This window comes from Gymnogyps californianus, chromosome 3 (genome assembly GCF_018139145.2).
Source record: "Gymnogyps californianus isolate 813 chromosome 3, ASM1813914v2, whole genome shotgun sequence".
Lineage (NCBI taxonomy): Eukaryota > Metazoa > Chordata > Aves > Accipitriformes > Cathartidae > Gymnogyps > Gymnogyps californianus.
In genome coordinates this window covers 121,799,366-121,811,792 of record NC_059473.1, presented here as the reverse complement: position 1 = coordinate 121,811,792, position 12,427 = coordinate 121,799,366, and the positions used below count along the sequence as shown (strand labels likewise).

The window sequence follows — 12,427 nt, the reverse complement described above, 5'->3', positions numbered from 1 at the left end:
CTTGGGCCTGCTAAGACAGAATATGCATTCAGAGAGTTTTTTAAATATAACTGCTAAGAGCATTTCTTCTTTAGGGTCAAACTGCTTTCCCCCCCCCCTTTCTCTCTCATATTTTGCTCCTGCCTCAAGGATCTCAATAGCACTGGGGGAAAAAGCGTCCTTCAAATAACCTACAGAAGAACCAGTTTTATGTGTTCCTAACTCTCTTACTTGAAATTTCAGCTAATATCCTATTTTTAAAACTCCAAAGAATACAGGTTTTAAAACTCAAAGAATACCCCCAACATGAAACCAGAAACTAGTAAAGTGGACTCATTTCCAATACTGATTGCGAATAATACTAGTTGAGCCAGATCTTAGGTTCAGATTTCAAACGATCTCCACCCCCTACACTAGAGCTGCCTTCTCTTTTCTCCAGGGAGAAGCAGATTTGTCCCCGACCAATACACTTGAACAGGTGAAGTCATAGGGATGCCAACCAGACAGCATAATGATAAAGTATATCTTAAGGCAACAAAGAGAAGAGTCTGTAAAAGGGGATACTGAGCCACCGCTGAGGTCGGTTAGGACTTGCTGAGCCGCTTGGCCACGTCTGCGTAGGCTTGCTCAATTTCTTTGTCTGCCGCACAGGTGTTGGTGAATTCATCCCTGGCATACGCGTTCTTCAGGTACCGCCACAGCCCCGTCATCTCTGTCGGGAACTCAAAGTTGCGGTATTTCTTTGCAACAATCTAAAACAAAAAGATAAAAGAGGGGAAAAAAGCATCTTGCTAGTGATATATCTCCAGATTCCTTTTTAGAGAACTTCTTACTCTTTCTTGTCACATAATTAATAGGAAAGGAGAGAAATGCTTGGAGACTCAGGGGCTTATAATAGAAAAGCCTGAAAAGTGACTGTTGGTTGTCCCCTATCTTGCAAGGATGCTACTTGGTCTAAGGACACTCTAAATCAATGGCCTGGCTACTGTCACCAAATTATGACTTTTATGGTAAGTGAATTTCATTAATTTTACCATATTGGTTTTTGGTGGTTTTTACCAGTCTTATGTGTATCACTAAAGCTGAGATGCCACATAAGAAAGAGCTGATTAACTGAATCATAAAAAGCAAGATAGATTTAAGGGAAAGGCATTAGTAACAATTATATAGAACATATTTTCATATTAACTTTTATATTTATGTTTATCATTATATTTTATATATACTGTATTTCTATTTTTAATATACGTAATATATTTTTCCTGGCCCATGGTGTCAGAGGATGTAACCATCTACAGCTGTTGGAAGGCTGTATCTGTGTTCATGCAAAGGAAAAGTTCAGGGTGGTATGGGTACCATGACTGAGAAACCAAGATGATTTAGCAGACATTAAAAACAGGAGTATTAGGATAAACTGGGGGAGAAAATGGTTATTTCAAGACTTGTTAGACTAGGAAATTGTCTATCAAGGGAAATTTTCGATTTCTAAAAACACTCAGGCCCTTATTCAGGAAAATAGTTAAGTGCGTACTTAATTTTAAGCACCTGTATAGTCCCATTGAAGTCAAAGGGACTAATCTGTGCTTAAAGCTAGTTGGTTGGTTAAGTAGCTTGCTGGATTGGGATATTTCAGTTTTCCTGTAAGAATATACCATATAGAATAATCCTGTGGTGACAGAATGAACTAGCTGATAGGAAGGGATGGATTAGCTGATTTAATGAGTGCTTCCAATCTCTAATTTTTCTGACAGTATAAAATTGTTCCTGGGCATAAATTACATACATATGCGCCACAGAGTTCCTCTTTATTTTTAAAGCACATGGTAGAGCTGTTTTCCATCTCAGATTTCTTAGGACAGTCTTGTTCTCAGAAATGACTGTGATTTGTTTTTATTACCAGGATCCACTTGGTATTTACAAGTCCAAAGCCTGTCCTAAACTGCATTTAATTAAGCATTCTTGCCTTCAGTGATGCCTCACACTCACATGGCGAAGATAAAAACTGCTGGGCAACTCAAGTCAAGATTTTCATAATTTCCAGCGCACATCTTCCATCAAATGAAAAAGTCTTAATAATTTACCCTTTTCTTCCATCTGTAAAATGCTTTTCAGGCAATATCGTATGGCTATGCTTGTCTGAGAATGATTTTAATTCTCTTTTGACATCTTTCATTTCATCCCAAGGAGACAGGAACCAGTAAGAGGCCACACATTCATTTTGCATCGTCTGACTCTAACGTCACCAATGAAGATGAGCCAAAGAAAGAGCTAAACTTTTGAGGATATTATCACATTTCTTACTTGGTGACTTATGCACTTGGGTTTTTTTGGGTTGGTTTTTTTTTTTTTTTGCATGTGTGCAGTCAGCTCCTGGGCTCAGTTTATGTTTTGGCTCATGGAGCCAAATTAGATGCATGACTTGGCTTTAATTCCCAGCGTTCTTGCTTGCCAAGGTCTGCCAGGTACTTGCTTTATTCTAAAGAAACATGTAATCTGATAAATTAAATAAATGCAACATTTAGAAGTCAAGATGATGTACACCACTTGCACTATACCAGCGACCATTGTCCATCTTAAATCCTGGACCTCAGCGGTGACTTTGATGTGTTAACTTCTCTGTGTGAAATACCAGATGGAACAAATATTCCCCCAAAAGATGGACTGCTGCTCTTAAGTTACAAATGGGTGGGAACTGAGTAAAGTTTTGATGTCTCCCTTAAGAATAACGGGAACTAATTAATATGAAATATGCTGTTACTTGCAGCAGGGTAAAAATAAAGAGATGGGATACCTAGATCTTAATATTGTCTTTGCCACTAACTAGTGATGGGACAATTTCCCCATGTACTAAATACAAAGTTGCTTAAGTTAACCTATAGGAAATACTGAGGAGCAACAGTGTGTTTCAAACTCTGCTCTTCTAGGACTTAAGATCCTCTGCTGAAATACATGTTGGCTTTAGCTCACGGCTGTCGGAGCAGGGCACTTCCTTGTCAGATAAGGCTTCTTTCACCATCGCATGACATCTTTTACCTTGACAACATGGAGTTTGGGCAGAAGGTTGCAGTCAGCAAGAGTCAGGTCATCTCCATCCAGAAACTTGCGTTTAGACACTTTCTCCTCTTCAGTGCTGTCTGCATCAATCTCCTCAGGCAGAGGGGTTCTCAGATAGTCATCCAGCTTCTTCAGAGCCTTCACCAAGCCTCTTTCAAGGGCTTTGCCAAAAAGCAAAGAATAAGTGATTAGGGCAGAGTAAGAATTATTTAGAAACACTCATTGTCAATGGCTATGGTACTATCTAGAAAAAAAGCCAAGAACCATTTCTGTGTTGTTAATTTGTCCTCCAAAGCCTACACAATCTGATGACAAAGTAGCCCAGCAAGGTCTGCCTGAGGGTAAAACTCATCCTGCAATGGAAAAAGGGGACACAGGAAACTGTTGTGCCATGCCTTCTCCTGACTAGCACCAAAAAAAACAGTGAAAGAGATCATGGAAGGAAAGAACAGCTTGTCAGTACGATACACCAGTAAAACACATACAACCTACGATATTCTTCTGGTCTGTTGAGGCCATCACACAGTAAACTGGAGCCCTGTACGCTGCTACTTTATTTTTCTAAGCAGCCAGGTAGGACTGTAATGAGGCAGAATTTTCTAGCATTACTTCAGCTCTAAGAAGTTACAGTTTTATTACTTTTAAACCCCTTCCAAAGTAATTAAAGGCAATAGCAATAATTCCAAAGATGCTAACCGGAGCTCTACGGAGCTGGAAGATACACTGCAACTGAAATGAAGGTAATATAACGATAATTAAATACAACGCTACACAAAAGAGATGAGATATTCAGCCACTGTTAAGATTCCCCTCACTTCAGCTTCAACTTAGGTGCAACTTCTCTTTTTGATATGTCTCATATAGGGCGTCACAATGGAGAGAAGACTTTGGACTTCTCACTTCAATTACTAAAGACCATGTCCCACACTGCTGCTGGCTCCAACAAATTCCAGTCTTTAAATGGCACTTAGACATAATATACAGCAGAGTGCAAATTTTTTACTTAAAAATATCAACCCAGGCACAGAATTTGTGTTCTTATGCTTTACTGGCAGGATAATAGAAAAACTTGATTGTAATAATGCACTTACAGATGGCTGAATATCTGTACGCAGGTTTGCATGTTATTAAACTGCAAATATTCTGGGGCAAGAAGGGTCTTTTGCATCTCTGTTCGAAGGGTGACAAGCATGATGGGGTCCTGGCCCCTGACAAGTGCCCCAAAGTGCTAAAGCAATATAAATAAGAAACAGCAAGAATTTACAATGTGAAAAAATAACAACATGACTCATGGGCTTAGGGCCAGAATTTCAGCTGGTGAAAATTACCTGCAGTGATTTATACCTGCTGCAGATCTGGCCTGGAGTCAGCATTTAAGGCCTAATCCTGTAAAATCTTATATCTCTGAGTAACTTACTGCCATTTAACTTAGGGGAGACTAGTCAATGCATCAAGTTACTCAGGCAGCGTAGCACTACAAGGCCTATGGAGATAAATATATTTATGGAGCACAATGCAAGCTTCAAAAGGCTGCAGCGATCGCTCTGCGTAGAGCAGCTTGCTGGCACAGGTAGCTCCGCTGGCTCTGCTGTCAGCCGCCCCTGTGTTTTTGGCATAGAGAGAAAGGCGGCACGTACGGGGCCACTGAGGGAGCAGGAGATGAACACCACAGAACATGATTTCTCTGCTGCCCTAACATCCATTAAACCTTGTGCCAGTGGTGGAAGTCAGATTAAGCTGCCTGATGTCTTGCTCCCACTGAAGCCTCTTGGCTGAGCACCAGGGAACCATACCAGCTCTGTTGTGGCTGACTCTCAGACACAGTGGCAAATCCTGGCTTAATTGATTGACTGGAGAAATGACTGCAATCCAACTGAAAACACCCCAACAAACATAGCAGGGAGGGAAAGAATTTTATTTCTGAAAGCCGAGCGTCTAAAGTGACTGAAGTGCTGCCATCCATAAAACAAAAGTGTTGCCATCCCTTATTTAATCAATTCAAATTGAATTTTGACACTGACATTCTGCTGTCAGATGCTGGCAGTGGGCTCTTTAATCGTCTCCAGCTGTGCTCCGCCGCACAACTTCTACTGAAGGGTAATAACTGCGTAGCGTGTAAGATACCCCCATGTGGCAACACTCAAAAGATTTAGCAATCTCTTTTTGGTTTGACCCATAACACCTGTTGAACAGATAGTTCTTCTTCTCTTGGTCAGCCTCAGACTGTGTCCTCTTACAATGAATTCAGTTAGAGACAATGGAATCGAATTGCTGCGATTTAATTCAATTTTGCTCATCCAGATTTTAGAGAACTGGTTTAACGCTGAGCATTTTCCAGGATCCCCTTCACCCAGTAGGACTGTCGGTTCTCGGAGTCATCTGTGCAATATTTCCAGTATCAGTACTACATTAGATGCTTCGTGCTAGCCCACGGGGTCAGTTAGGGGTGTGTAAGAAGACGGGAGCAGCAGGTGAGATGTGTTTACGTAACTTTTCTGGAACTTATTAGGGTCGGAGGTTTTTTTGCTCTTCTTGATATATCAAAGTGCGTCATGGCTGTCTCAAAAACAATGCCTGGAGTGAAGCCTATTTGTGACAGCGGGAAAAACATCTATCTGAATTCATGCTTGGCGCTTGCATACAGCAGCTTTAGGCCAGAAATAAGCGTATGTTCAGGGTTCAATGCATCTGTGACCTAATTCACAGGCTCTGCTGGAACCCACGGGATCCTGACATCTCACAGTGAAATCACCACATGGTTGGGACCATCTCGTATCCTGATAGTCAAGAACTGGACCACTACTTGTGACACCAATGACCCCATTTAATTAATCAAAACTCTTCTGATCCTAGTAAATCTCTCAGAACAGCCATGAAAATAGAAGAGTAGTGAACAAGGGAGAACTGCCTTTCTTCCAACTAAATAGTGACAGAATTTTGAAAAGCTAAGAGAATTAAAATCCTAAAATTGCCATTTCAAATGGAGTTTAGGTGCACAGGATCAGTTTTTTAAAGCCTGTCAATGGCTTTCAAGGCATTTTTTGAAATCCATATGCAAATATCCATGTTGCAAATCCTACTTTCTAGGTGCCCTGACACATTCAGATTTATCTATCTATATGATTTGAAGTCTTATGCTCCCTGAGAAGGTGCTCAGGGAAATCCCCACTCAAAGTAGGAGGACATATAAAAGAATCTCAAAAATATTGAAGCAAGAGGCTTCTAAGTGCCACATCTCAGAGAGAGCCAAGTGTCTAATGCTGGCATGGGTGGGAGAACCCACCTTATGTTTGAATTCACCAGTGACCCCCAGAAGAGAGAGGTATCAAAAGCAGGTCAGTTTTTTCTTGCTTATAAAACATTTTGGGAGAAGTGCTGTCATTTTACCAGTGGTATAGGGAGAGCATTTTCCTGGAAAGTGGAAGACTGAGTTTCAAATGCCTTTTCAACATGATGTCAGGCCAGATCTGCCAGATGAGACCCCACCAGTGGAGTATCAGGTAATTTGTACAGCTCTCCTGTTGAACTGTTTCACTTTCCATAAATGACTCAACGTCCAGTGGATCACAACTGAAGGCTGACACCAGAGGTAAAAGTCAGAAAAACTAACACTCATTTTCTCTCTTATCGTCTGGTCGATATTTAAGCATTATGTGAAAGGTGAAAAAATGTGAACAGAGACCAAGAAATAACCTCCTCAGAATATCCTACAGCTCTGAAGGTTTCGGGACTCTTGCTGAGGAAAGAGCTGTCTGGGTTCATATTACTGAGCAAACTCAGTAGAAGAAAGATTTAATTCTAAACCTCCCATACTATGGCTATTTTGTGAAAATCTGGATGACTCTATACATTGTTTCCACTGAGAACATAGGGAACAGTGGGCACTCACCAGGGCAGGGGTCTTGTGAATACCAGTCACAGCACTAGACTGAAGGAAGACATTTAAAAAGATGTGACTAACTAAAAAGTGACTCCCCATTTGTGAGCGTACTACCCACAATGAATTTCAGAAGTGGCTAAGCAGCCAATTCCCTTGGCAACTTATCCTCTTGGAAACATCATCAAATAACTGAATAGGTTTGCTGATAACAGCTGAGGCTCCACTGCAAGTCAATGGGTGGGATTAATCTTCCCTGAAGTGAGTAAATTAAATGAGTAGGTTTGAATTAAACCCTGAGCTTCCTCTGTAGTCAGTGGAGTCTTCTCTTCTACGCTTGGTTTAGGTGACCCCTAAAGCAGCTGTGTGAACCTTTCCTGAAGTGTCTAATCTCAGCCTTGCATTGTCTTGGTAATGTCAGGGTGGAGGACTCAATATTACAACACCAAGTGGAACTATGCCTGAGAATGTGGCTCTGTGCTGCTTTTGACATTTCTACCTCCAATTGCTTCCCCACCCTGCAGACTTTCAGTATGAACTTAGAGATCCCAAATGTGACCAGCTCTGTGAGATGAGCCCTGTCATCAGGTTACCCATGCAACAGCTGCAATGTCTGAACTCCTGGAAACCATCTTTCTGGACGGGGAAATCACCAAGCACAAAGGCACCAGCTTCGTATTGCCTCCACAGTGATGTATTTAACATAACTTCAAATTCCAAGAAGTTCTACCTGTGTATATACAAAATCCATGGTGTAACCATGTCTCTCACCCTTCACTACTCCGCCCTGGGCTACTTATCCAGCCAAAGGCAACTTACAGCAATCACAGTTCTGCCGTGTCATCCCACCAAGAGTAAACAGCGATATTAACAAAAAAACGTCACGAGCTCTTTGTGATTTTCCTTCTCCCTTCAAAACTATGCTTTTATACAACTTTACTTAATAATCCTGAGTTAGAAGCCAGAAAAATAGCACTTTCCAACCTCAAAGCAACCACAGAACATTTAATGAATGTATTACCATCTGTCAAATACACAGGGTGAGGTTCAATTTAGCTGATGATACCTAATTCACAATGACGCTCTGTTTTCAGCAAAAGGTTTCTTGATGTTGAACAATGAGATTAACAAATCCTGACATGCACAGAAACACAAATAATGTAACAAAAGTTAATAATTGGCAAAATTGTGCTCTCGGTTACACTGACATAAAAGTGGAGTGACTCTGCATTGTCAACAAGCTAGTCCGTATTTACTCCAGTTCAACCAAGAACAGACTTTGGCTCTGTTACTCAACTCTTCAAGCAAAAACTTCCTTAAACTATTAGCCTGTGCAACTATTTCCAGAGGACAAAGAGAAATCCTCGTGCCTTGAAGTACTTACACCACAACTGAACAAAACATTGGAAAATGTAATGCATGGAGCAATCCTGCAAGTCAAGGGGAGGGCCAGATGACAAAGATTCATTGCTAGGTACTCAGGGTGAAATTTTGGCCATACCAAAGCCCATGGAAGTTTTGCTGTTGACTTCAGTGGGGTTAGGATTTCTCCAGCAGCTTTTAAAGCCAAAAGGGACTATTATAATCAGTTAATCTGACCTCCTAAATAATACCGGCCATAAAACTTCCAGCGTCATCGGTCGTTTCCATCTCTATTTTCTGTGGGTCAAATAAGGCTGAAGCAAAATGGAAAGTAACTAGAAAGTAGTAAAAGAAAAACAGTTCGGAAAAAGTAAAACTGATTCAGGCTGCCCACACCCACAGCATTTGCAGAGGTCAGACAAGGACTCTTCTTCCCCTTCCTTGAACTCCAAATATTTCCTTCCTTGTTTAACGCTGGGACGAGGAGAAATAGCAAAGCAGACAAAGCACATAAACGCCAATCTCTGCGGCCTGAAGGAGCCACTGGAAGGCAAATCATTCCACCCTAAAATAGTAGCCTAGGAAAAGCTGAATTACCACCAGAGGAGCCTCTCTCTCTCTCTCTCTCTTTTGAGAATAGGCAGACTGGCTACCTAAATTTAAAACAGCTAAAATTAGGTGGGATGACTCCTATTTTATGTGTCTGAGTGGAACCATTTGCAGGATGAGGATTGTACTTGATAGTTAAAGAGAAAGAGATGCAAAGCATAGAGGGCACAATAAGAGCAATAAGAACAATTGATTCTTTGGCCAAATTGAACACAAAAACTATTTGATTTACATTAAAAGAAAGCAAAACTAGTTCAATTTTTTAACAAACTTAAAGCAAAATAACATAAGATTTCCAAACAAACGTGAAAACAAAAAGAAAGCCATGTTTTGGGATGGTTGGTTAAGTAAGGCGTGCCTAGACATTCAATCATTTTCACATCACTTTTAAAATGTTGGTAATCTTCAAATTTAACATGTCATTTCCAAATTAAAAAGAGAATAATCCTTTGTTTCAAAAAGTTTAAGAGAAAATACTTTTACTTTTCAAAACAAGTCATTATTCACCAAATTCGACCCCCATTTGCCAATAATTTAGGTTACTCACACCACCCATGGCATTTTTTTGTCAAATAAACATTTTGTCACAAAATATTTTCTCCAAGACGAAGTAAAATATATGTGGCCCTCTTCCTAAGTGAATACCACTGAAAGCACAGTGACAACAAGGCTTCAAAGTCATCGAAGCCCAGCAACATAATAGCTTTTGTAGCCATCATCTGAAACCACCTGAGACTGACCTCGGCAGAACTGCAAGTTTCTTAATTGTCAAGCCCAGGCAAGTTCAACAAACAATGATCCATGTACAAAAATGAACAACGATTCCTGCTGCTACCCTGGATCACTGATTGATGCTTTTCCTTTTTACTGCTTTCTTCCACTGCCCTCCAGTAAGATTTATCCTGTAACACACGCAAATGAACTTGGTGAAATACGCAATGAGGGAAAAGGGGGAACAGTACATAAATATTCACCGTCTCACACAAACAATCTGAGATTTATTTTTCCTTTAAAAAAACAAACCACCTTTCCTGATCACTTCCAGATTCAGAGTCTGATATTATATGAGACCCAATACTGTTTTCTGGTAGGAGAGGGAAATCAGCTAAGAAACAGCAATTTAAGGTAAGAAAATAATATCATTCTACTAGTCTGACAGTCTGATTAAAGACCAAGGATTCATATTTTCACTCTCTTTTTTCTCCATCCTGCTCATTTTTTTCAGGCAGGCTCAACAGAGTATTGTAACTTTAATCTGTATAGATTAATCCTTCTCACATGGAGGACCTGTGACTGCAATATGCGCGCCACTGTATTACATATTGAACAGTTTATCTTCTCTCCTATGATTTCAATATAACCCTTGAGATTCAAGTGCTGCCTTGATTTCTTATGTTTAGCCATTTAAGAGTCAGGTATCTTGTCTAAGCTGGTTATGTAGGTTCCCTCTCTGCTCAGAGGTACTAAGCATCTCCAGAGGGCAATTCCTTCCAACTGCCTGAGACACCTGATTTAAACTGGTGTGACTCACTCCACACATGCCCTTCTCGCTGCGTGAAATACAGATGAAGCCTAAAGGACTAGCTCAGACTAGACACCTAACTTTCAGGGAGGTGAAGTTAGGCGAGATGAATCCTACCCTTTGAATATAATTTCACAGTTCACCTAAAAGTGATGTAGGATAACACCTCCCATTTTTTTTAAAGTTACTTAAATATTAGGACTTACTCCCCAAAGGGCAAGTACATTGCCAATTTGAGCACTGCAACATCCTTTCCAGGCGTGTTTCTGCCTTGTAAAATCCCCAGCTCTGAGCAGTGTCTATATTGAGAGGCAAATGAGTGGGCAGTCATTAAGAGAGCCATTGGAAATGCAGAGGAGAAGGATGGAGGTTGTACGCTCCCATGCATCCAAGGCATTTAGATGCCTAACTGGGCCAAAGGGAGTTTCTGGGGTGAGTCACCTCTCCTATTAAAGATGTTCCACTCTAGATAAGTAATTCAATATTCACTGGAACAGAGACTTGTGCATGTTCCCACAATAAAGGAAAATGCCCATACAACCACGCTGAAAAGTTGTGATCCGTCTGTTTCTACTCCATGAATCAACGAATACCTAGCTGTGTACACAGAAGAGAAATAGTGTCTCTTACTCCTCAACTCTACCTTCCTGGTTAGGGGTTTCTCTTAGGGGACAGGGGTTCATATTCATCCTCCAGATCGGTCAGAGCTGGGACTTGAAAAGGGATTTTTACTCCTGGTCAGTGTTCAGGTGAGCGTACACCAGGAGTGGGATAAGTCACACAAACACAGGAGCACACATGCAAACAGCCACACAACTTTGGTCCTAAGCCGCCTTTTAGACATGCTCTAAACCAGGCATAAATAGGTACTTTCCATATCTGCTGGTGCATATGTTCTGTGTATGTCCAGTGAGAGAAATGGAGGTGCTAAACCCCAGGAGCATTTCATCCAAGACTCAGAGGAACATGGAGCTGAAACACAGCTGTTAGATACCCAAAGCAACCTTAGGAACCCCGACACATCAAAAATCTATTGATTTACTTATGGATAAGATTCACCTTGCCTAACTTCAGCAATCTAGGTGTTAGGTAATTAGTCCAAACTAATTGTCCAAGTCTCCTTTATAGATAGCAGTGAAAGACAGGCACCTCTAAAGGAAGTTTTCCTAGCTTTAGATCCATATTTTAAGATAAATCAAACTGCCCTTTAGCAACGGATTTATGTCCCTCTCCATTGATCACAAAAGAAGCCAGAATTCTTGAATGACTTTTAGACAGACTTAGGTGAGACGATCCCTCCCTTATCATCCCTCTTCTCTTCCCTCCCCACCCCATCTACAAACTCTTGATGATGTGGATTGATTGATTAGAGCTTCATCCCAAAAATTTCCGATATTTTGACAGACCTGTCTCAAAAACTCCACAGAAAGTATGTCTTAGGCTCAGAGAGCCTGAGACCTTGATTCCCCAGGTACCCTTTCCTAAGACAGAGCACAATGATCCAAGGGTTAAGAGGTTACCTGGATTTAGGAGACCTGAGTCTCTTCTCAAGCTTTTCTACCTGATCTTATATAAATGATTTAAATTCTCTGCCTTCCAACTTCCTATATACAAAATAAGGATAATAGCACTCTTCAGCCACAAACTTTACATTGGCAAAAGCAGTAATGCACCAGCCGTGGACTTATTTTTCAGGTTAGAGGGGATAAACAGTAAATATAACAAAAAGAAGAGGCATCCTCCTATTTTTGTGATACCATCTGTCCTACTCCCAAATTAAACGTAGTGAAACAGGTGAATCGATAATGTCTTTAAAAAGAAAATTAAACTTTTATTTTTCAAGCATCTAAAAGTTTGGTTTTACTTGTTTCTCGTTTTAGACTGAAAACTCAGGTTTCTTCCTTCCCTTTTCTTATTCGGTTTTACAGTGGAGGCAAGAAATAAATGTAATACTTGTAACATTATCATGAAGAATGCAACTGGAGCACCTTCAAATGCTGTTTTTTAAGAAGAAAACCCAGGTG

At 40.6% G+C, this 12,427-nt stretch overlaps 1 protein-coding gene across 1 annotated transcript in view; it reads right to left on the bottom strand.

Annotated features, from left to right (window-relative positions):
• Positions 1–489: 489 nt before the first annotated feature.
• Positions 490–12,427, bottom strand: part of CLIC5 (chloride intracellular channel 5) — a 73,826-nt gene continuing 61,888 nt past the window's right edge. The window contains exons 5-6 of the mRNA XM_050894210.1: positions 3,013–3,194; positions 490–731 (exon numbers count right to left, since the gene is read on the bottom strand). Of these exons, the coding sequence (XP_050750167.1) occupies positions 564–731; positions 3,013–3,194 (350 nt within the window). The 3' untranslated portion in view covers positions 490–563. The remainder of the gene's footprint in view (positions 732–3,012; positions 3,195–12,427) is intronic.